The 22,289-nt window shown below is 49.7% G+C and overlaps 2 protein-coding genes across 2 annotated transcripts; one reads left to right on the top strand and one right to left on the bottom strand.

The window, feature by feature from the left end:
* The first annotated feature begins 2,215 nt into the window (after positions 1–2,215).
* On the top strand, positions 2,216–3,934 carry LOC119406663 (uncharacterized). The gene has a single exon (XM_037673393.1). It carries the CDS (start codon positions 2,216–2,218, stop codon positions 3,932–3,934), a length of 1,719 nt encoding a protein of 572 aa, XP_037529321.1.
* Positions 3,935–10,436: 6,502 nt separating this feature from the next.
* Positions 10,437–19,615, bottom strand: LOC119372271 (zinc finger protein 366). Its single transcript, XM_037642750.2, has 3 exons — positions 17,986–19,615; positions 12,481–12,580; positions 10,437–10,882 (listed from the first exon to the last, which is right to left on the bottom strand). Exons 1-3 carry the CDS (start codon positions 18,295–18,297, stop codon positions 10,617–10,619), a joined length of 678 nt encoding a protein of 225 aa, XP_037498678.1. The 5' UTR covers positions 18,298–19,615; the 3' UTR covers positions 10,437–10,616.
* Positions 19,616–22,289: the final 2,674 nt, after the last annotated feature.

The raw sequence follows: 22,289 nt of genomic DNA, 5'->3' as shown, positions 1-22,289 counted from the left end.
CTTATTTTGCAGCAATGCTCTCCCATTGGTCACGGTAAAGCCCCTCCATCGCGTCTACTAAAACGCATGGAGGGGCTTTAGGTCACGGGTACGTGAATCTCACGGAAAAACACTAAATTGCCGCAAAACACTAAAAAATGTGAGTGCTGTGTAATGTTTGTAAAAAAACATTATCCAAGGTTGCTTTTTCTATCTTGCACTGGAGCCCCAGGAAATAAATAGCCCCATCAGGTTGGATTTTTAATGGGACCAGCTTCAGACCACTTAGTAGTTCCTAATGGGACACCATTTGCAACAGGCAACTAGCTGTTATTGAGATCTCAGTAAGAGCCACTGGCCCCCGCTGGGACCCACTGCCAACTGGTCCCAATTGCAACTGGAAACAACTGGGAACAGATCAAGTGGTTTATGGCAGGATTCCCAGTGGGGACCAGTTGTCAGTGGGTCCCAACTGGGACCAGTGAAGTGTCTTATGGTCAAGTTCCCAGTTGGGACCAGTTGCCAGTGGGTCCCAGTTGGGAATTCGGTCCCAGTGGGTCCTAAATGAGACCAGTTGGGACCAGTTGTTTCCAGTTGCAATATTTTTACCTGGGGCGTCGTCTGTCCGCAGCCGACGCGTCGGCTCGACGCTGACGCTTGGCTTCCACGTCGGCGTTGCGTACTGCGGGGTTTGCTTGCCGACGTTGCCGTTGCGTTTCGCCATGTCGAGCCCGCGTTTCATCTGTAGGAGTTTCCCGCCGACGTTGCCGTTTGCGCTGGGCTTCCCTGGCCCGGAGCTCGGGCTCCGCTTGCCGACGTTTACGTTGCGCTTCGGCGCGTCGAGCCTTCTGCTGCTCCGCGATCTCGGCAGGCATTAAGGTATTACTGCAACTGGCGCCGACGTTGACGTTGGAACTCATGACACCGGCGCAGTGACTGAACGTGTGTACGACCTAACGCGAGCCTTTTATCTAAACGAGGAGAGGAAGTGGAGAGGGGGAAAGGAGAGGGAAAGAGAAGAGAGGAAGAGGGGAAGGGGAGAGGAGGTGTGGAGAGGGCTTGCGCATGCGCAGTAAGGGCGGTCACGCCGCACACCGTTTGAGCTCCGCCGCTAAAAAGGGTGTCGATTCGCTGTGTGCTGAGTTTGCCTACAGTGTGCCTCTCTTCATCCTCGTTGGTATATGCGTCGTTCCCTTTACTATGCATAATCGGCACAGATGTTATAGATTGTTGGAAATAACAAAACACCTGGAAAGATTTTCTCATCACTTACTCCCAGATATGTTTATAAAATGAATGTCCAATATAATGAAGCTATTCTTTTGTCGGATGTGTTGCCCATCACGTGGTTTGACTGTGGTCGGTTTTAGATGCGAAGCATCTTATGAGCGAGCTTGATCTGGTGGCGTCCACGCTCCACTGCGCATGCGCCTACTCTCTCCCACTCTCCCCCTTTACGCAGGTGTTCGGTCTAAGGTATAGGGGGTATGCACTGAACCTGGATCCGCAAGGCGGCAACACCATCGCCGCGCCATTTTGGAGGTCCGTTCGCACACGCCGTCCGTACTGTCCATGAGTCGGCGTGCAGCAGGTGTTCCGGAAGTCTTTAGTCATTTGTGCTGTGTGAACCTCGGACACAGCGCGTGCAGCGAGTTTTGCGCGTGCGGCGAGTGCGCGGACCGTCAAAATGGCGACCCCGCCGCTAGCGCTCCTCGCGGATGACGTCAAGTGCATACCCCCTATAGGGACTTTAGTTCGGTCACCTTCTCTCCTCTCCTCCCCCAAGCTGCAGCCGCACGCTCTCCTCCTTTACGCAGGCGTTCGGTCGCCTTCTCTCTCCTCCCCCCGCACTGCAGCCTGTAAACCCACTCTCTCCTCTCCCTCCCCCATTTCATATAAGCGCGTGCGCTCGTTCGGCTTCCGTCAGAGTTGCTTTTCTCGGATCGTTCCGAGAAAAGTTGCTTTTCTCGGATCGTTCCATACAAGGTGAGTTCCCCTGCGCGTGCTGTGACGGTCGGTCGAGTTTGCTCCGTCTCCGGGTTGCTCCGTCTCCAAGTTTCTTCTTTCGTATAGCTTTTTCATGCCACCCGTGCGTGCTTTATTTTATTTTTCTTGAACAAGCGCCTAGCGCGCAGCCCTCATAGGGCTTCAAGTTCAATGTAGGCCCCTAACCCGTCCCCCTTAATGCACCGCCTCCCATGACAGCACGTCCTGTGGTGCCCTTCCACCCTCTGTGATGGAGGACAACCTGCCCCCGGGCTTCACCCCGGGCTACACCTTGAGCGGCAGCACCAGCCACTCCAGGGCCTACGACCTTCTTGTGAAGAAGGCAGCAGACCTCGTGAGACAGGAAGATGTACAACGGGCCAGCCCACCTCGCCTCTCAGCCACCACCACCACAGCAAAATGTCGCACGAGGAAACTGAGAGACGCCACCAGCTTCCTGCGCAAGGGGGATGCCCCGAGCACTCCCAGGCGTACTCGAAGGGCGACGAAAACCTCGGCCTTCCCGCGGCGCACACCACGGGCGAAAACAGACAAGGCAGAGAACGGCACAAACCTCCCTGCTTCCAACGACGTCCCCCCTCAATACGAGGCAACACAGCAGACGGCCGCCGCCATTTTCTCGCCGCAAACGTCGTCTGCCACCGCCATTGAAGGAGCCCCCGCCATCCCTCCATTTCCCAAGAATGGCAAGGAATGCAACCAAGGAGAGACGGAGCTGGAAGAAAACCTGTCTTCCCTCCCTCGCCAACAGAGCTACAGGAACACCAGTCACGAGTTCCCCTCTCCCTCCTCGTGCTCGCAAGTCACCCCGGCATTCTCCCCTCCCGCCGTCTCAACCGCGGAGAGCAGCCCGACCGGTTCCCCACCTGCCCCCTCCGCAGCAACTGCCTCCCCACCTGAACAAGCTCGAGAGGCCGCGGCCACCGCAAACAGCCCGGGAGCCCTTTTCCCTCCTGCCCCCAACCCTGATATCACGGCGTCAGCGAAGAAGGGAAGCAAACAGCTGACACAACAAGCAGCACAAGCGAGCGGCGAGGCCCCCCCAAAAAGGAGCCAGCCCCTCACTCGCCCAAGCTGTGTATTGGGCACCCTAACTACTGAAACGGAGGCAGCAGCCTTTCCCCTGCTCCCCCCTACCGGTGCCCCCCCTGGCACCCCTCTGTGCGCCCCACTTGTTTCAGCTCCACAGAGTGCCCTTGCAATACCAAAAACGAAAGCAAGTGCTCAGAATGCTGCTGCGCCTCGCCGCCCCGCACCCCGGGCCAACGCCAGCGGCCCTGTGGAGACGGTCCTTTACCGGCCCAGGAACAGGAGAACAAACTTTCGCTCATCCACACAGGAGGCCATCTCCTCGTTCCTGGCCACAGTAGACGGTGTGGTTCGCGTCCGTGTCAATTTCCGACGCAACGTCGTCGCCGCAGACACGCCCACCGGCTCTCCACTTGACCCGCTACTCAGCATCAGCGACATATGCGGCATCGCTGTGCGTGCGAGGCAAGCCGCAAACAACACGTGCAGCGGCATCATATTCGGTGTTGACACGGCACTCGGAGAGGAAGAGATCCGGGAGAACATCTCATCGAACCTCCCTGTGACCTCATGCTCTCGTTCCGGGCACAACATCATCGTCCGCTTTGAGGGCAGCAAGCCACCCACGGAGGTTGCCCTCTACAAGCAGCGCCGTACCGTCAAACCACGACGCCCGCGGCCTGTCGAGTGTGGCCGCTGCCTACGGTACGGCCACGTAGAAGCGGCTTGCACTTTCGACCAGCGCTGCCTCCGCTGTGGGGGTGCCCACGAGCCCGCCGAATGCACGGCCGCAACACCGAAGTGCATATTCTGCGGCGACAAACACCCCGCCACACGAACCATGTTGCCCTCGCTGGCAGAGGGAGCGCCAACTGGCAGAAGCCCGCACCCAAGCCAGGAGAGAGCCGGGACACCATGAGGCACATCCACAACAGGGCGCCAAGAAGGCCTCAGCCCCGAGCTCCTTCAGGCAGACGCATGCCTCCCAGCCAGTCAGACAGTGCGTGCTCTTCGCTGACATCGCCGGCGGTCATTCTCGGAGTGACTCATCGGCAACACACAGCTCCCAATGATCATTCCGTGATCGGCGCGAGTCGGCGATTGCCGTGCTAGCGGCAGCAGTGCGTACAGCGCTGGAGTTCCTCCCACCCAGCTCCCCAGCCTACTCGCTGTGCGCGGCGGCTCTCGCCACACACCAGGCTCTGAACCAGCATGGCGAGTAGTCCACACCAACTGGTTCTATAAACGTTGGTCCACACCACCGCCCCAGGCCGCGCATCCTGCAATGGAATTGCCGTTCGCTGCGCCGCCGTCATGCTGAGCTAGCGGAGCACCGGTCTCTGCGCGACTTTGACACTCTTGCTCTGCAAGAGACGCGCGCCCGCGCGGAGGACCTCTCGCTTCGTGGCTTCATCGGCTACAGCGGCCCGGCAGTATGCGCGGAGAACAGCTGTTCGGATGTGCCTTGCACGGATGCCGATCACGCCCCCGGCGCCCCCCGAACTGCTCTGTATGTGCGCGCGTCCATCGCACACGCGTGCATCTCCTGCGAGCGGTTCTGTGACGACGACGTGGAGTGCGTGGCTGTGACGGTTCGCATGGGTGGTGTCGATACCTCGGTGGCGTGTGTGTACGTCCGTCCGAACGTCAGCTGTGACTTTGCTTTCGTGCCACACCTTGCCGCGGCGCTATCAACTGACTGTGTCGTCTGTGGAGGCTTCAACGCGCACCACAACAGCTGGGGCTCCGCGAAGGTAGACCTACGCGGCCGGTGCCTGTCGGACGCGATTGCCACTGCAGGCCTCGTTATCCTAAACACCGGCGAGCCAACTTTCGTCCGCCGCGGAAGCCGCCCTTCCTGCATCGACCTGGCACTGGTGTCACAGTGCTGCTCCTACACGTGGACACGAGCCCATAACACCGCCGGGTCGGATCACTACCCCATCCTCCTCTCCCCCACTCATCCGAGTCGCGGGGCGACGCGAGTGTACGATGTGGTGAGGTGGGGTGTCTTCCGTGAGCTGTGTTCTTCCCGACAGCCCGCGAGTGACTACTTCTCGCACGTAGCTGAGTGCGCCCGCATGGCCACAACGCGTTGTGTAGTTCCAGCCGGCTCCCCATGCCCTGACATTAAGCTTCTGAACCTTCGTGCTGCCCGTCGCCGCGCACAGCGCCGTGCCATTCGCACCGATCGTGCAGAACACTGGACGGAACAAAACCGTATTGACGCTGTGTGCAGACGACAAGCGCGGCGCCTCAGGCGCAACAGCTGGACGGGTGTCTGCTCGTCTCTGAGTGAGCCCCGCCGCCGCAGCCGCGGCTGGCCCATCATGAGGTCTCTCCTAAACCCTAGGGCCCCTCGCTGCCCCTTCCTTGCGATCGCGGTGGCGCGCGGCATTACCGAGCTCGCACTATCTGAACTACTGGCAGACGCCTTTGTTCCCCCAGCCGCCGATCCTACGCGCGTAAGCGCCGAGAATCTCAGAAGCCGCCGTACAGTTCTGTCGCTTCCTGCGCCATCTGACGCTGTCCTTTCGGAGCACCTAGCCTGCCTGTGCGACGCAGACTTTACAGAACACGAGCTTGCTCGTGTTTTGAACCGCAGACGTCACCGCAGCGCCCCGGGACCGGACGGCATCACGCACAACATGCTGAAGAACCTCGATGACAGCCAGCGCCACCTCCTGCTCGCTGCTTTCAACGAGGTCTTTCGCAGCGGCTCCCTCCCGGATTGCTGGCGTACAGCGATGGTTGTCCCGGTGCTGAAGCGCGGTAAACCGCCGCGAGACCTGAAGTCATACCGGCCGATCTCTCTTACCTCAGTGCCGGGAAAGACCATGGAGGGGATGGCGCTTCATCGCCTCCAATGGATAGCCACTGCGCGCGCCACTTTCCCACCACAACAGTGCGGCTTTCGTGCCCTGCGCGCCACAGCCGACTGCATAGCCGCGGTCGTTGGCACGCTTGAGCAGGCACTGCACGACGGTGAGACAGCCCTGCTTCTTCTCCTCGACGTGCAGTCGGCCTTTGACTGCCTACCACACGCTGCTATCATCGACGCGGTTTGTGCGCTAGGAGTACAGGGCAAACTCCTCCGGTACATCAAGGCCTTCCTCACCGAACGCTCACTGACTGTCCGTGTGGGGAGGGTGTCTAGTACTCCACGCCCTGTCACCACCGGTGTGCCTCAGGGGAGTGTGCTGAGCCCCTTCCTATTTAACCTGGTCCTCGCACCTCTCATTGAATGCCTCCCGAAAGGTGATACGCTTGCTGTGCGCGCGGTGATATACGCGGACGACATCGCCCTGTATGTGCGCGGTCCCACCCGCTACACCAATACCGTCCGCCGGTGCCTCCAGAGTGCTCTCGTGGCCGTGGCCGGGTTCTTGGACGGCATTGGCCTGCGCATCTCGGCTGCGAAAACTGAGGCACTCCTTGTGCATCCGCGCGCCAGTACTCGCCGCACCACTGCCCCCATCACACTGCACGGTGTCCCACTGCCGTGGAAAACACACGTGCGCTACCTTGGCCTCACCATCGACCACAGACTCCAGTGGAACAACGAGGTAGGCCGTGCACGCCGTGAAATGCGCCGTGTTGAGTGTTGTGTGCGTCGCATACTCGCGCGAGGCGACGGATGCCCCGCCTCCTTCGCGATGGCCATTTACGAGGCCATTGGGATGGCCAAGGTGCACTACGTGCTGCCTCTGTGCCTTTCCGCCCCATCCAGTGGCATGCGATCGACGCCGACCACCGCCGAGTGCTCCGAATGTGCCACGGACTTCCGCGCAATTCGCGCATTGCGGACACACTCGCGGAGACCCGCGCCTGGCCGGCGTCACTCACAGGCGAAATGCGCGCGCTCTACCACCTGGAACGCCTCAACCGTGCCCCGGATGGAGCAGCCATCATATCTCAGTTGCGCGCACTGCCCGACTACCGTGTTGGCTTGCTACTCAGCACATTCGACGCCATCGTCGCGGACAGCGCTCCAAAGATTCCCCCGTGGCCTCCCCCTCATCGGCGAGTGCCTCTCTCCATCGGATTCAAGCTCCCGGGGGTCTGCTCCAAGCGGAACACACCCGCCTGTGCCATCGCACAAGAAGCCGCTGCAAGAATGGAACATGACCTGGAAGGAAGAGTGCAGTTTTTCACTGACGGCTCCGTGCTCCAGGACCATTCTGCGGCCGCTGCCTGCACGGCACCGCAGCTGGCATTGAAGCGCCAATGCCGGCTGGCCTACCTTGCCTCCTCCACCACGGCGGAGCTGGTAGGAATTCACCTCGCTGCTGACCTCATCCGTGAATCGGCGCACATCGATCGCGCCGCGATCTACACGGACTCGCGGTCGGCACTCCGCCAGCTCGCCAAAGAGGAGCGCCCCCCCCCCCCCCCCCACTCGCACAGCGTGTAGCCCTTCAACTGCACGCACTGCGAGAACACGGTTGCGACGTGGCTCTTCAATGGATACCGTCACACGTTGGAATCGCGGGGAACGAAGCTGCTGACGACCTGGCGAGGACTGCACACGACCCCGCGGTTCCGCTGACAACGTACGCGGACTCCGCAGATTCAGCACGCCAGAACATCCGGCGAGAGCTCGCTCGCAACCACCCTGATGCGCGCGTAGCCTCCGGCTGCCCCCCGCGTTATCTACCGGAGGGAATGCTAAACCGAAAGGAGCGCTCCCTTCTGCTCGCACTGCGGACCGGCTCTGTCTGGCCCGCCGAGCGCCGGCACCGCCTTCGCGGTGCTCCCTCACCCCTATGCGGCGACTGCGGTGAGGAAGAAACACTCCAGCATCTCCTCATCTCCTGTACCGCTCTGGCTCCGCAACGGGAGCACCTCGCGCGCGCCTTCAGGAGGCAAGGGTTACCCTGCGCGACCATGAACGATGTGCTGCACCCGGCCGGAGCCATGGACCGTGTTCGCGGTGCCCTACGCGCGGTGCTCGAGTACATTGATGCCGCGCAACTCGCAGACCGCCTCTAGGCCATGCTTAGCGCCTGACCAGCAACGACGACGACGGATGTCCCCGCTTCCTCTGCCCCCAGCCCTCTACCTGTTGTGACCTTCCCTTTCCTCCCACCATCTTCTCCTCCTTCCCTTTTACCCCCCTTCCCCTAAAGTGACGCGGTTGTGGTGTCCTCGACTGAGAGACAGTTACTGTGTCACTCCCCCACCTTTCTATTTTCCTTTTTCCATCAAGAACCTCTTCTCGGCTTCCGTCATTCTCGCTTCGCTCCCGTTCAGATGAGTTGTAACGTCAACGTCGGCGCCAGTTGCAGCAGCACTCCAACCTCTGCCGAGATTGAGATCGTCGCGGAGCAGCAGCAGCGCAGGGCTCGCTACGTAATAACACAAACACTAAATACAAACCACACACACTAACGGAAACGCCGAGTGAACGTAAACGGAAACTTGGTGTGCACCCGTAATGCTGCTTTGCATCCCCTCATGGTTCCGTTTAGTGGTAGATGGTGTAATTTTTTTTCTATTTTACTGAACAGCTCGTCTGCACTTTAACGCTATGCAAAACTGCCCTTATGTTTTAGTTTGCTTCACCTGTTAATTATGACAATGTTATTCATCCCAAGGCTTTCAAATATTGAGGTCTTATCTACAGTACACTAACTTTATGTATTCCCAAATTAATGTCTTATCACCTTAAACGGACCATAAAGGCCAATTAAGTTGACGTGGATAGTTTAAATAGCATTCCAGAAACCTCTTAGTGCTTGTTTCGTGCCAAGGAAATGCTTAGTTTTTAAGAAAATTATGTTCTAGTGGTCCACATACTCTTAGCGTATTCAAATGAGTGTTGCGGAGTTGCCACTCCGGAATTGGAATGACTCCGGAATCATTCCACATTTTCGCGACCCCAGGATGGAATGGGGACAACGCTTAGAGGAATGGAACGGGAATGGAATTAAGTGCATTTTGCACGGAATGGAATGGGAATGGAATTAAGCCTTTTTCCGAAAATAGAGCACGTTTTCGTCCCCCTACGCGCTGTTTTTCAAAGTTTGTCAAAGCCTCGAATTTACCAATTCTAGCGGCCTCGAGGAGCGTCCGCATGCACATGCGCCTGTGCGCGCCATAATTATTAGTAAGCCGATGAAGACGGCGATGGCCGCTAGACCAATAAAGCAGCATTTTCCCTGTGCAATTATCCTTGCGCGTTGGTTCACATTGATACCCCCGCACGAAAGTGAAGAATACTCTATGCACAGCCTGATCTCTACCTCACAAGCAGTTTAATACTTGACACATGCAAATAACCTTTGCGACAAGGAAGACATTGCATACCTGCGCACAGGTGAGCACAGAAAGTTGTTCTCCTGACCCCATCCATGCTTGCGAGGCGCGCTTGACAAGCTTGAGCGCTGACGAGCAGTGCAGCCCAGCGTTCCGTATTCGACGCAAAGGCACAAGGTGTCCGAGCGGTGCACTGTTCCAACTAATACCAGCAGATCTAGAGGGTTTTGTTCCCCATTAGCCAAATATTAGTTCTCTCCATATTCACGACCGCTCCAGACTCGTGGCAAAACTGCTTAGTCTTCTTGAACACTACTTTTGTCAGCATAAAAATACGCAATGTCGTCATTTTAGCATTAACACATTTAAGCTTAAACAATATTAAAACATCACCATTCGTTCAACATGCTGACCATGCAAGTACTATAGGTACCGGGAGAACTGCCCCTATGGGAATTAATAGGGTGGTTGTACTGCACGAGATATGTCACCAAGCTACCATCCCTCGACCTTGGTCACGTGTTTCGCATACTTTTGCAGTTCTTAAAGCATCTGGTGACATCAGCTTTATGGGGCGTTCATTTTTAATTCGATAAAACTATTAAGGTGCGTTTCCTACGTTGAGGAATTACAGGAATGGAATTGAACTGCCCAGCCATTCCCGGAGTGGGAATGAACTAAGTTTTTTCATTCCGAGGAATTGAAAGGAATGCAACTGCAGCAAGTTGATTCCCCGGAATGGAATTGGAATAGAATGGAGGCGCCCATTCCGCAACACTGATTCAAACCACCCACCTCTGAGAACAACCTTCTGATGCCATGCCTGCCCCCTGATAGCCAGTGCTACAGCACAATAGAGCACAGCCTGGGGATAGCTGAACTTGGATTGTTCTCAAGGGTAGCACCAAGAAGTCCTTTTTTACATTAATTAGACTGAAATGCACAAGTTGCATTTTATTCCGTTTTGTAATGTATTCAAATGTTCTCTTTTGTCTAGGGTATTTTGAGTACTTTTCATTAATTGCACTGTGGGTGTACTACGTCATAAGGCTTGTGTTCCAGAATGCCCCACTTGTGGCGTACATCGCGTCCCACCATTTACCTTAATCTCTCGATTACAAAAGTGCTGCGGTGTACAATATTAAGGCTTTAGACATTCTCAAGTGTTCACCTTTAACTCCATCTAAGAAGAATTTATAAATGTAAACTGAGAATTGCACAATACTGTAACCATACAGTGGCTCAATTTTCTAGGATATCACTGCTTTCCACTATAGAACATCATGCTCTACTTTATTACTGAAATCGTTCGGTGGCACCACTGCACAACACTGCGACAGCGTTCATGACACATTGGAGTGGCTACGCTCTTTGTGTCGAGCGAGCTGTGCAGGGCGCAGGAAAGACCGTGGACAGTCGTCGCACTTCCAACGCTTGGTCCTTGAGTGACTCTGCAGGTGGTCGGCCAGGTAGCCACGAGCCAGAAAGGTGGCCGGGCAGAGGTGGCAGTGGAACGGCTTGTGACCCTGGTGCTTCAGCAGGTGCGTGCGCAGATCTCTTAACGCGACGAAGCTTTTCGTGCACAGGTGGCACTTATGCCGCTCCTTGGCTGCATGGCAAAAATCACATGACACGGCTGTATCAAGGTGCGAGACCAGGCTAGTTGGCAATCCACAACGCAAATTTGCAGCACGAAAAATTTGGCAGACTACACTGTAGCTCATCATCATTACCAGCCTGACTACGGCCACTGCAAGACAAAGTCCTCTGCATGTTCGTCCAATTAACCCTGCGCTGTGCTTGTTGCAGGCACGTTATCTCGGCAAACTTTTTGATCTCATCGGCCCACTGAACTTTCTGCCTCCCTTTCACATGCTTGCCTCCTTTCAGAATGCAGTCTGTTACTCTTAATGACTGGCGCTTACCTTGTCTTCTTGCTACATGCCCTGCCCGTGTTCATGTCTTCTTCTCTATTTCGGCTGAGATGTTCTTAATGCCCGCTTGTTCCGTGACCCACTCTGCTCTCTTCTTGTTCTTTAAGGTTACAGTTATAATTTTTCTTTCCACGGCTTGCTGCGTCGTCATAAATTTAAGTTGAACCCCTTTTGTAAGCCTCGAGGTTTCTGCTCCGTGTGTAAGTACCAGTAAGATGCAGCTGTTATATATCTCCCTCTCAAGGGATAGTCGCAAACTAGGTACAATTCATGATTTGAGAATGCCTGCCAAGTGCGCTACACCCCATTCTTAATTCTTTTTGTTACCTTGTTAGTACTTCAGTCTCATGGTTCGGATTTGCAGTCACTACCTGTCCTACATAGGCGCATTTCTTTACCACTTCCAGCGTCTCGCTACCTATCGCAAAGTGTTGTTCTCTTCTGAGACTGTTGTACATTACTTTAGTTTTCTGCACATTAATTTTCAGACCTCCCGTTCTGCTTTCCTTGTCTAATGCAGTAATCATGAGCTGCAATTCGTCCCGAGTTGCTTATAAATGCTAAAGAATGGGCACTCCTATGCTATCACGGCTTAGTTGACAGAAGAGAACTGGGGGTGGGGTTCCTTATCCATAAAAGTATAGCTGGCAACATAGAGAAATACTATAGCATTACTGAAGGGGGTGGCAAGTATCGTAATTAAACTTAATATGAGGTACAAAATGAAAGTAGTACAGGCCTATGTGCCCACATCCAGCCATGATGACCATTTAGTTGAAAGCTTCTATGAGGACATGGAATCAGCAATGAGTAAGGTGAAAACGCACTATAGTGTACTGATGGGTGACTTTAATGCCAATGCAGGCAAGAAGCAGGCTTAAGACCAGGCAATGGGGGAATAGGGCATCGGTTCTAGAAATGCCAGAGGGGAGTTATTATAGTAGAGTTCACAGAATGCAATAATTTACGGATCTTGAATACCTCGTACCGTAAACGGGCAAATCGCAAGTGGACGTGGAGGAGCCCTAATGGCGAAACTGAGAATGAAATAGACTTCATACAGTGCGCACACCCTGCATCGTCCAGGACGTGGAAGTAGTTGGCAAGATACGATGCAGTGACCATAGAATGGTAAGGTCTCGAATTCACCTAAACTTGAGGAAGGAACGGCCTGCCTCCATTGGCATGCATAGCCGGTTGTCGAACCTGAAACCTAATGCTGAGAAGCAGAGCTAGTCAGCCACTGCGATGTGTACTGATGAAAACTTCGTACCAGTTCTGGATCTTGGCTTAGGACTCTCAGAGTGGACAGGTTCCACTATTCTGATCATAGTTGGCTTTGGAGGAACAAGTCTCGTGCCGCATCCAGATTCCTGCAACCAATCAGAACACATTTGTGGAGCACTCAAAAGGTTTCTCCTTTCACTTATTCCAATAGCAGCTTCTTGGCAGTTATGTGGAAAATGCAGCAGCAATTTCACCCTGAATGCCGAGCAGAATATCCATCACTAAAAATTGTATACAGAAGTAAGAGCCTTCTGGGCAAGCGTGCGCAAATGTACTGAAGCGCTTGCATACTACTGATGCTGAATTACATCCATCCAGATCACCGCATTTTATATCCACTGCAGAACAAATGCACTGCCCAGTGATTCCCAATAACCAGAATACACATCCCAAACTAGAATACACGTCCGCTGTTTAGAATGCCAAACAAACCTATGCAATCAGTAACACTGAAGCCCTGCAAAACAATGCTGCGTGATTCATCTTTTCAGATTATTCATGTTACACCAGCGTCACTTAGCTATAAAATAAACCTGACTTAAACAATTTAGCATTTTGCCATAAAATTTCCCACCTATCACTTTTCCATAAGATTTATCACCATCCTTCACTTCGTGACAAGTTTTCTTCAGTCACTACCAGTTATCTTTTGTCATTGTGATCATTTATATAACGTCAAATGCGTAATCTGCCAGTCTTCCCATTATGCATTTTATTTCTTACGACGCACCATAACTGATTGGAATGTCTTACTATCACAACTGCCACTGAACCTGACCTAAACAAGTTTCAAGATACAATTTACCCATAACTAACATCGCACCATATTTACTCGATTGTAACAAGAGTTTTTTTTTTTCAAATTTTTGCTACCTGAGGTCAACCCTCGCGTTACAGTCGAATACCGAAATTTAAATTGTCTAAAAAGTGCAACGATGCACCCAATTCTAATCAACGGCTACATTTTTTGGCCATTTCGCAATCTATGTTGGCAAGATGTGTTAGCCAAATGCCACTGGGTTCACAAACGCCAAAAACTGTTCTTTTCGTTTGTTTTTTTCTCTGATGCTGTGCACTTTGTGTTTGTTCTTGTGTCCTCACGTGGGCTGGTCTCGGCTTAGGTTGGCTTTGCGTGTTTCGATTCCCCTTGCGATGGCAGCAAGTGCTCAGTAAGATGCCTGTATCAAGAAGCATGCTAATCTGATGTAAAGAAATCGGCAATTTAGCTACTGCCTGAAGCCTTTATGTGAACGAGTCGAAAAGAAGCTCCAGCAGATGCTTTGCCCTTAATCTTACCACAAGCATTGTAACGGTTCAAAAAAGTATTGAAACGATTCCGAAGCATCGCAGAAGGAACATTGATAATTTTCTTCGCATGCAGTGTTAACGCTCTCCGTACACCGCAGCCAGGAAACACGTACACAATATTTTAGTGTGATTTCGAAGTTTTCTTCGCCCAGAATCCGCAAGACAGCCCCAGCACAATGGACGTCATCATGACAAGTCAGCACAGTTCGCTGGGTTGGCGAACTTTGCATCCTGCATGCAGCCAAAATCACCGTCAGAGTTGAACGACAGTCCACTCACTGTTGTTTACATGCACCATGTGCAACTGACCGCAGACGATAGAGGCTGTTAGCATGTCACGAGTTGCTGTCCCCCTGTGACTTAGACGTAGGTCAGGCTGCACTGACACGTCACTGTGAGACCACCCCCTCGACATCGAAACTCAAAGTTTCTCACAATAATACCTAGAAGAAAATCTGGCACCACCGTCTATGCGAATGACGGTATATGTGTCTGCGAAGCTTGTGTTGGCTGGTGTTGAGCGAGGCTGCAACTAAAAAGTGGATACGACTGTGGAAATAAAGCTTCTCTAAAACAATACTTTTATAAATGGATCTTATTCATGCGTATTATATTCTAGAATAAAAGTCCACTCACCTGTACGGCATAATAAACAACGAAAGAAACAGACGACAAGCAGTCAAAGAGTGAACGCTGGCCTTGTCGTCTGCCTTCCAAGTTTAACGGCCGTTCGTTACTTTTACCATAGAGTTAAACTGACGCTAGAAGAAAAGCTGGGCCGCGAGACCCCTAACCACAAGAACGCCGACATCTTGGAACGTTGTCATTGTTGCAATCACAATACTTTAAAGATGTGCCAAAGTTAGCGTTATACAACGCTCACAATACTCGCCATATCAATCCTAAAGAAGCATTTGCACATTTAAAAACATGTGGATATTGTGTTGTGTTTATTTTGAATACTTTTACAAAAGAATACAATGGCTATTTATGCAATTTACTGTGCGCGGAACGGAGCATTTGCAGGCTGCCTTATTAGACGGCGCCACCATATCAACATAAACACTCGAGAGTGCGCGAGTGTGTGCTCACGGCCGATTGTGCCGGTTTACGTGTCGTGTATATCGTAGCTGTCATAGTATCCCATCGTGTGTGTTTTCTGTCGCCACATACCAACAACTTGACTTCATGTGACAGCCTTTTTTCTTTCAAGCTGAAAACTTCAGTGCAAACCAGGACGGACGGTAAAGAAGATATGAGACAAGCACTCAAAGTTATGTACAAACTAGGCGCAACCAAAGTTTTTGTTTTAGTCATCTTAACGGCGATAAAACTTCATGTGCCGTATAACTTTAGTTTTGATTGAAACTTTCAGCTGACGTCTCACTTACATTCGCCGCTGCATGCTGCAATCGACATTTTTCTGCTTTATGGCTCTCTGCACTAAGTACGGCAGCAATGAGCTGAAAAAGAATGTGGATACAGGTGTCTCGACATTGCAAGTTGAAGCACCGCGCGACCAAGGCCTATGCTCTTTGATTCGAGCTGCGAATCCGTCGAGTGAACCCTGTGCCAGCGAATGAAGAAACTGTATTCGTTATGCATTATTGGTAAGGCGTGCCTACTAAAACCATGTACAAACACGTGGAAATTTTAACTGTTATCAATTGGGACAGCTTCATAAACAACGCTACACTAACACACGGCTTCACCCATCAAAACGCAGCAGATGTTCACTGACAGCGCCAACGTGGCTTAGGTTGGTAGGTTAAAACTGATTACCACTGTCAAATATAGCGAGTGTCTCAGGATCTGGCAACGTTCCATTTTGTTCCATCATGGCGGAACTCATGCGGTTACAGGTTTCAATGCATGGGCCCTATGGAGAGCTTTTCCTCTGGTGTCAGTATATTACCTCTATGCTTTTGACGCTTCGTAAAATTGTACATCGAGGAAAAAGTTTCCAAAGTTAAATAAAACTTGTTTCTGTGCAATGATAAAAAAAGAAATAGCTTGCTATGTGTTCCTTCAGCCCGAAATCAACCATTTTGACGCAAGGAATGCGTTGAAGCCAGACATGTCTTCGAGCTGTCCGGGCTCTTCGTGAACGATGCCAATCTGAGCCAAGTACGAAACTCGCATATCCCAGCATTCCCATGCGTACAACAGCTCGCAGCACCAGTTTTCCCTCTAGGTAAGTGCAGGAAACTTCATGTCGAAACCAAGAGTGGCATTTTAAGGTAGCTGTATTAACTCTCTCGTGACCATGGGAATATTGACCACATTTTGTCTGTTTTAGTAATTATTTTTTGTTATGAATAATATGATAAATACAGTAATATTATATCTCTATATGAAGTTCAGTGATTGTAGTTTTTAATGGTATTACTTAGAACAATTCATATTAAGGTAAAATATGCAAGAATATTTACGAAAAACTAGGTTTATTGAACATTGCATAGACTATGTTTAACGTTATGTCGCCAAAAATGAAAGAAAAAAAAAAAACGAAAGATAATCTGAGATGGACAAAATACTTGCTCAACAGCTTTCTTTATCAGAGGAAATTTCAATGATCTAACTCAAAAAGCATATGAGCTACAAATCTTTTTGTCTGCCCAGTGAAAACTGCAGTATTCCGTCAGGTTACACAGTTATATTTTTTTCCCTCTACAAAATTTTAATACACAGCAAGACAATACACATAATTGAGAAGAGCAATAAATTTGCTATTGAGTCATATGTATTTTAGCAAATTATGCTAAATAGCAGCACAGAAAAAAAGTCGGATACCAAAAGGTAGCACTGAACACCGCACCTCAACCTCATGAAGCATGGCTTCACCTCACACAATAAAAATATTCTAAACTTGTAAGCTACAAGAAAGTCTTTACATTTCAATGTCTGACATTATCGAAATTGGTGGAACCATGTCTGAAAGCTCTAAGATGTAAAAAAATTTCTTTTTCTAAGGTTGGTGTGCCGCTGCGCAAAATCGGCGTTACAAGTGGCATTTGTCCAGTCGTCAAGTTTCTTGTGCTCTTAGCACTTTTTCTATTTTCTCCAATTCGTCAATCGGTAGGACTTGTTTTGATGTACTTGTCTTGGGGAGATGGAGTCGTGGAAGCTCGGCGATGTCCATATAGATCAGCAGGCAAATGAAATTCACCATCTCTGCAGCCGTGACCATTTCCCAAGAACCATCATCTTTGGCATAGACTGCTTCTACAGGATTTGCAACCACGCACACTCATTTTTGTAAACCCAAATCCTGTTTATTACCTCCGCTGTGAAAAAGATGGCCAAAATGCCCATTTTCCTTGTGACACTTACCGCTTCACTGCGCAATGCTACTCTGAGGTCACGGTCGGGTAGCCTTCTTGGGCTGAACATTACTCTCTGCTGGTTGAAGGTTATGTCACCAATTTTTACCATATACTGTTGAGACACCACAAATAAAAGATATAATAGTGCAGACATCCTCACGACATTTCAGTCAAAGTAAAAAAATCAATGTGCCAGAAAGCGTAACCCACTGATCAACACCTGAATACGATCCAGGCTCATTCTACGGTTTTTATCATCCGAATTATATTCGCATGATTTGACATCATCCTCGGAGTCACTTCTGCTAGAAACAGCAGAAAAATCGCTTACGGATGCAACAGAATCATCTAAGGAACAACATTTCTGAGAGGGTCTCACTACCGTTTCGTCTGCCATTTTCGCGAACAAACCAAGCGAACCACTATCTTCGAGTTGCTGTTAAAATCGCTGCCGCTCGGGAAAAAAAACTAACTATGCAGGGAACTAAGCATTAGTGCTTACAGAATGTGCTAGATGGTGCAGCTAGTTGATAGAAGCGCCCGTACTTTTAAATTCTCGTTCGGCGTGTTTGGGTCACTGGTGACCCACGTTTTATAGGCACAGTCACGAAAGAGTTAAAAATATATTCAATGCACCCCCAAGCACCAGAATGCTCGTTTTAGGGTTCTCGACACCACTGTTTCTTTGTTTAGAGGGACAACGAGAAATTTTCTATAGTACATGCAGTTGCCCTTTAAGATTCTACGTATATAGCACATCTACTGCCCAGTGCCTTTTGTTTTCTTTCCCCTTTCTCGATGGACATACAAACACACTGCTACATCTTAACCGCTGTAGGAAGCAATATTTTACCAACCTCGCCATTTCCTGCTTCCAACTGTTTCGTGAAGATCAGCTGGACTGATGATGGAAACTGGAGAAGCATGTGGCCAGCAGGCACTGTGCCTTCATGGACGCTAAAGGCAGTGCTTAAGTCGAATGAATCTGCCGGCTCAATCGGTCCAGACACTGAGAGGGGGAACAAACAAAGTGGATTAGCGGCTTTGAAAGCAGGCGCAATGTACACGAGCGCAAGAGAGATCAATAGAAGATTGAAATAAAAACCCTGATATTCAATCTGCCAGGGCATATTCAAACAAAAGCGTAAAATATTATCCACATATGCCATAGCACAGCATAAACAGTGCCAACGTATCAATCACATCCATTTGTTCTCACTCTTGGTTCAAGCCAGACAGCATTTAGTCAGAACGTAATCCAATACTGACTTGTACTGCATGTATGCAGCCGTAATTATTGGTAAGCCATGCATGCACAGTAAATTGAACTTTACTGTATTGAAAAGAAGCTCACTACCCCAAAGTTCCGCTTGTAAAAGTACAGCAATAAGTTATTTGTTGTTCTGCCTTGTAAAACAACCATTTGTGCTCATTCAGCCTCCTACTGATGACCTGCTTTCCATGCAGCTGAAGCAACATCTTATAATGTGCGTCGATGTGATGTGATTAGATTCAAGCATCCTTACAAGGCATTGACTGCCAACATCAGCATACCAGGCAGGTCTTTCTCCAGAGGACTGACTGAATACAATAGAACAGAAATACAGTGGCGCAGGAAAGGATGTCGCCAGATTGAAAGGCAGGAACTAGCTATTCTATTTGCCAATGTTCACATGCGAGCAGAGCACATGAGCCTTGGCATTTCATGATCCTCCCTCACCCCTGCAAAGCTCGTCGCCAAGCAAAATACCTTGGTGGAAAGATTAGCATAGTCGTACTTGCTTCAGACAGTCGAGAGGAAGGTAGGGTGAAGACAGGGTCAAGGTATGTCATAGGTGGACCTTCAATGCGGTGAATAAACAGCAACTGTTGTTGTCGGTGGTCGTCAGCATGTGAACTGTGAATCCTGAAGAGCAGCTTTGAGCCTCATGCAATGGGCTTACGGCACATACACTCTTTGCTGTTCATATCTCTTCCAGTTGTTCTAACGTTGTACTTGGTAGCCTTTTGGTGTTGCTTAGGCAGCCAATTTGGTGGTATGGCGCTAGTGTACAAAAGCCAACATTGAAGTAACGGCAAAACAAGGTTAGAGGGCAACTCCGACAATTTTCCAAAGTGCACTGATCTCAATCAAATTTTCCATATACCTCTTTGGAACTGTGATATGTGCCAAATGACAACTGATAGTCGTTTAGTTCTCCTAGAAATGAACCTTGCAGGTCAGTTGCAAGCTCCTGAATTAGAATGCGGGCCACCCTGTGCTTGCGGCATCGGAGTTTCCCTCCATACCCGGTGGCACAGGCAAGCAAGATAGCTCTTTCATCAGTAAGAAGACAACCAACATTAATAAGGTCTTTTCTTCAGTTTTGTAAGCTGTACTGTATGTGGTAAAAAGTGATGGATGGAAGCTGGTGTTCCACCCAGAGTCGCAAGAACAGAGCAGCGGAGACCAAGGGTGTCTGTTATCATAAGCTGCCACGCGCTGCGTGGGTCAAAAGCAAATGGTGATCCTTCAGAGCCCGAACCATTGCCAAAATCGCCTCTGTCGAGTTCCGAAAAGCTGGTACAGCTCAGTGCATCACCGAATGTCATCGCCTGTTTCTCTTTTCTGGTACTAGCACCACGTGCACCGCGTCTACATTACAGCAAGGTAAGGGTGAGACATTATTGCAGACACTGCACGATGCAGCTGCCCACTTTGGTACATCATTTCTTGGTTATTTAATGTTGATGAGTTTCTAAGCAACCTGAACAATCCTGCTTGTCACAAGACTGCACTACCATTTGAAAATGGCAATATCCTAACATGACTAAAGAAAACCGGATTTCCCCTTCAAAGGGGCCCTGCAACACTTTTTGAGCATGGTCAGAAAACACTGCCGATCGGTAGTCGAGGCTCACGAGAACACGCGAGCCAAACATTATAGCGCAGTACGCGGCCTGGGATTTACAATAAATTCTCATAGTCAGCTAAAAAGAGCTTCCTCTTTTCTTGACAAAAATGATGCTTACGGCGTCACTGCCACTGGCCACACCATTGGCTGCTTTGAACATGGCACGCTGTGTAGTCACTGCGGCCGCCACGAGAGGCCCTCACTTGCCCGCGCGTGCGCGCTATCACACTGAAAGTATGCCGCGCGTTTGAAAAACAAAAAAAAAGAAAAAAAAATGCTCAAGGTCACGAGGCGCACGTGACGTACCTCCTTCCGCCGTGCCACCCCTCCCTGCTTAGCTTCCAGTGCCTTCATGGGGACGAGAGAAGAGAGCAAGCAATTACAGCGTGCGACAAGTTTAACTCCGCCCATACTGGACGGATTATAAAAATTTTTGCGGTGGTGAATTTGCGAGGAAATAAGCTCCTTTATGAACCCATTCCATGGCTACTTGGAAAAGTGTTGCAGGGCCCCTTTAAAGGAAAAAAGGACACTATAGCCGTACGGCAGTGCTCTGTCAGTGCTACAAGTGTTGAAGGAACATTCCCACAACCTACATGCAGGAAATCAAATGTAACATGCTAGTAAAAGAGAGCTACATCAGCTATGCTATCGTCTCCCCCCCCCCCCCCAATTTCTTTGTTCTTAAAAATGATAATTATCATAGGAGGGGACTTTTACGAGACTGAAGTACAACCATTAGTTTATTTCAGACAACTTCTCAATAAGGAAAGGACGAACAATTACTACGACTGATGACATACCCATGTGAACACCGTATTATTGTGCACACTTTGGGATTATCTTTTTTTAAAATAAATGCGACATCATGCCTTACTATGAGTGTTGCTAGGCAACATTTTTGACATTCTTAAAGAAAGGTGGCAATGCAAAAAACACATTCTCTCATTCATCTGCTCATTGCCTGTCTATGCAAATTTATCAAAGGGCATTGGGCCTTGTCAATGCTGTGATATGGAAGGCTTGTCTCACCAGAACTTGACCTAAAGCACAACCATGACCAGGGAAACGTAAAATTGTTAAACAAGATTCATGCAAAAACCACTCTTCACAATATTACTGCTTGCATTAGTTATCTTACAGACAATACAGATAGCTCTGAATCGAACAGTTACAAATGTGCTTTTGATATCGGGTATTCTTGATATATAATATAAGCATTTTTCGGGGCACAAGAACATGGGATTTGTGTCTCACTATCTACCTAGCCTGTGCATACGAAAACTATACACATGCTGGGCGTGTGTCTCGCATATTTCTGTTGCTTAATGAGCATCGTCTAACTCTTTCGAGTTAGCATTCCTGAATTCCCGATTTTTTTTTCAGTGTTCTTTGTTTTTATCACTTTAAATAAACATGAGACATGCATTCTAAACAACACTTCTTTCTTGGAGAACCTACACAAAAATTTAGTTGCATATAGGAAATAGTTGGCTTCACTTCAGTCGGTTTTTGCTTGCGGATTATAGCGGGTGTTATGGTATCGTGGCACCCTCTGTGAATGAAAAAGCAAACTAGATGCATGTTCAGACTGTCTTAGGTTAGGTAGTAAGATTGCAACATTTTTCTGAGAATGACCTTAACAAGAACATGGTTGTAGGTGCGTGAAATGTGTAAATATGCTGAGCTTGTGTACAGGAGGCAAAGCGTTAAACCAGCACTATCTCCCGCGTTCTGCACGTCGCAAAGTTAAAGTTTTGAGAAAAATCTGTTGTTTGGAAAGCAACAGCTACACTTCTCCCATGCAATGCTGTGTGAAACTAATAAGTGTATTTATTTATGTGTATAATCACTGGGACAAGAATTTCTCGGTCAACAAAAGAGAAAAAAATGCATTTACTCAGTCTCTCTCTTCGCAGTGTAAGAAATCTTGTGAAATAGATTAGTTTATCACGATGGCGGTGAAGAAAATAATAAAACATGGCAGAGACAAACAAAAACAATGAATGCAAACATTTCGTTTCGTCGACGACTCAATCAAGCAACAAAAAGAAATGTTCCAACAAGGTACACAAACAAAGCCACACAGAACTGTAGCTGCTACATTTGAATGCTGCGGCATTGTGATGTTCTGAAAGGAATGATTACGGACATACTGTCCACAAAAGGGTTTGTCCGCTCACACACAGCATATTGTTTAAGGGATTATCGTTGCACCATTCCTCCAACTTTAGCAGCCCACCAGTAATCTTCGTGTTTGGTATAAC

Source organism: Rhipicephalus sanguineus, chromosome 10, assembly GCF_013339695.2.
Source record: "Rhipicephalus sanguineus isolate Rsan-2018 chromosome 10, BIME_Rsan_1.4, whole genome shotgun sequence".
In the NCBI taxonomy this organism is placed as follows: Eukaryota; Metazoa; Arthropoda; class Arachnida; order Ixodida; family Ixodidae; genus Rhipicephalus; species Rhipicephalus sanguineus.
The sequence above is the reverse complement of the archived record's forward strand: the minus strand, read 5'-3'. Positions and strand labels throughout refer to the sequence as shown.

Coding starts and splice junctions, on each gene's coding strand:
- LOC119406663 (XM_037673393.1), top strand. CDS start 2,216: ATGGAGGACAACCTGCCCCCGGGCTTCACCCCGGGCTACACCTTGAGC.
- LOC119372271 (XM_037642750.2), bottom strand. CDS start 18,297: ATGGCATATGTGGATAATATTTTACGCTTTTGTTTGAATATGCCCTGG. Junction 12,581..17,985: donor TGGAAGCAGGAAATGGCGAG/GTTGGTAAAATA, acceptor GATTGGTTGCAG/GAATCTGGATGCGGCACGAG. Junction 10,883..12,480: donor TAAGCCAAGATCCAGAACTG/GTACGAAGTTTT, acceptor TTTGCCATGCAG/CCAAGGAGCGGCATAAGTGC.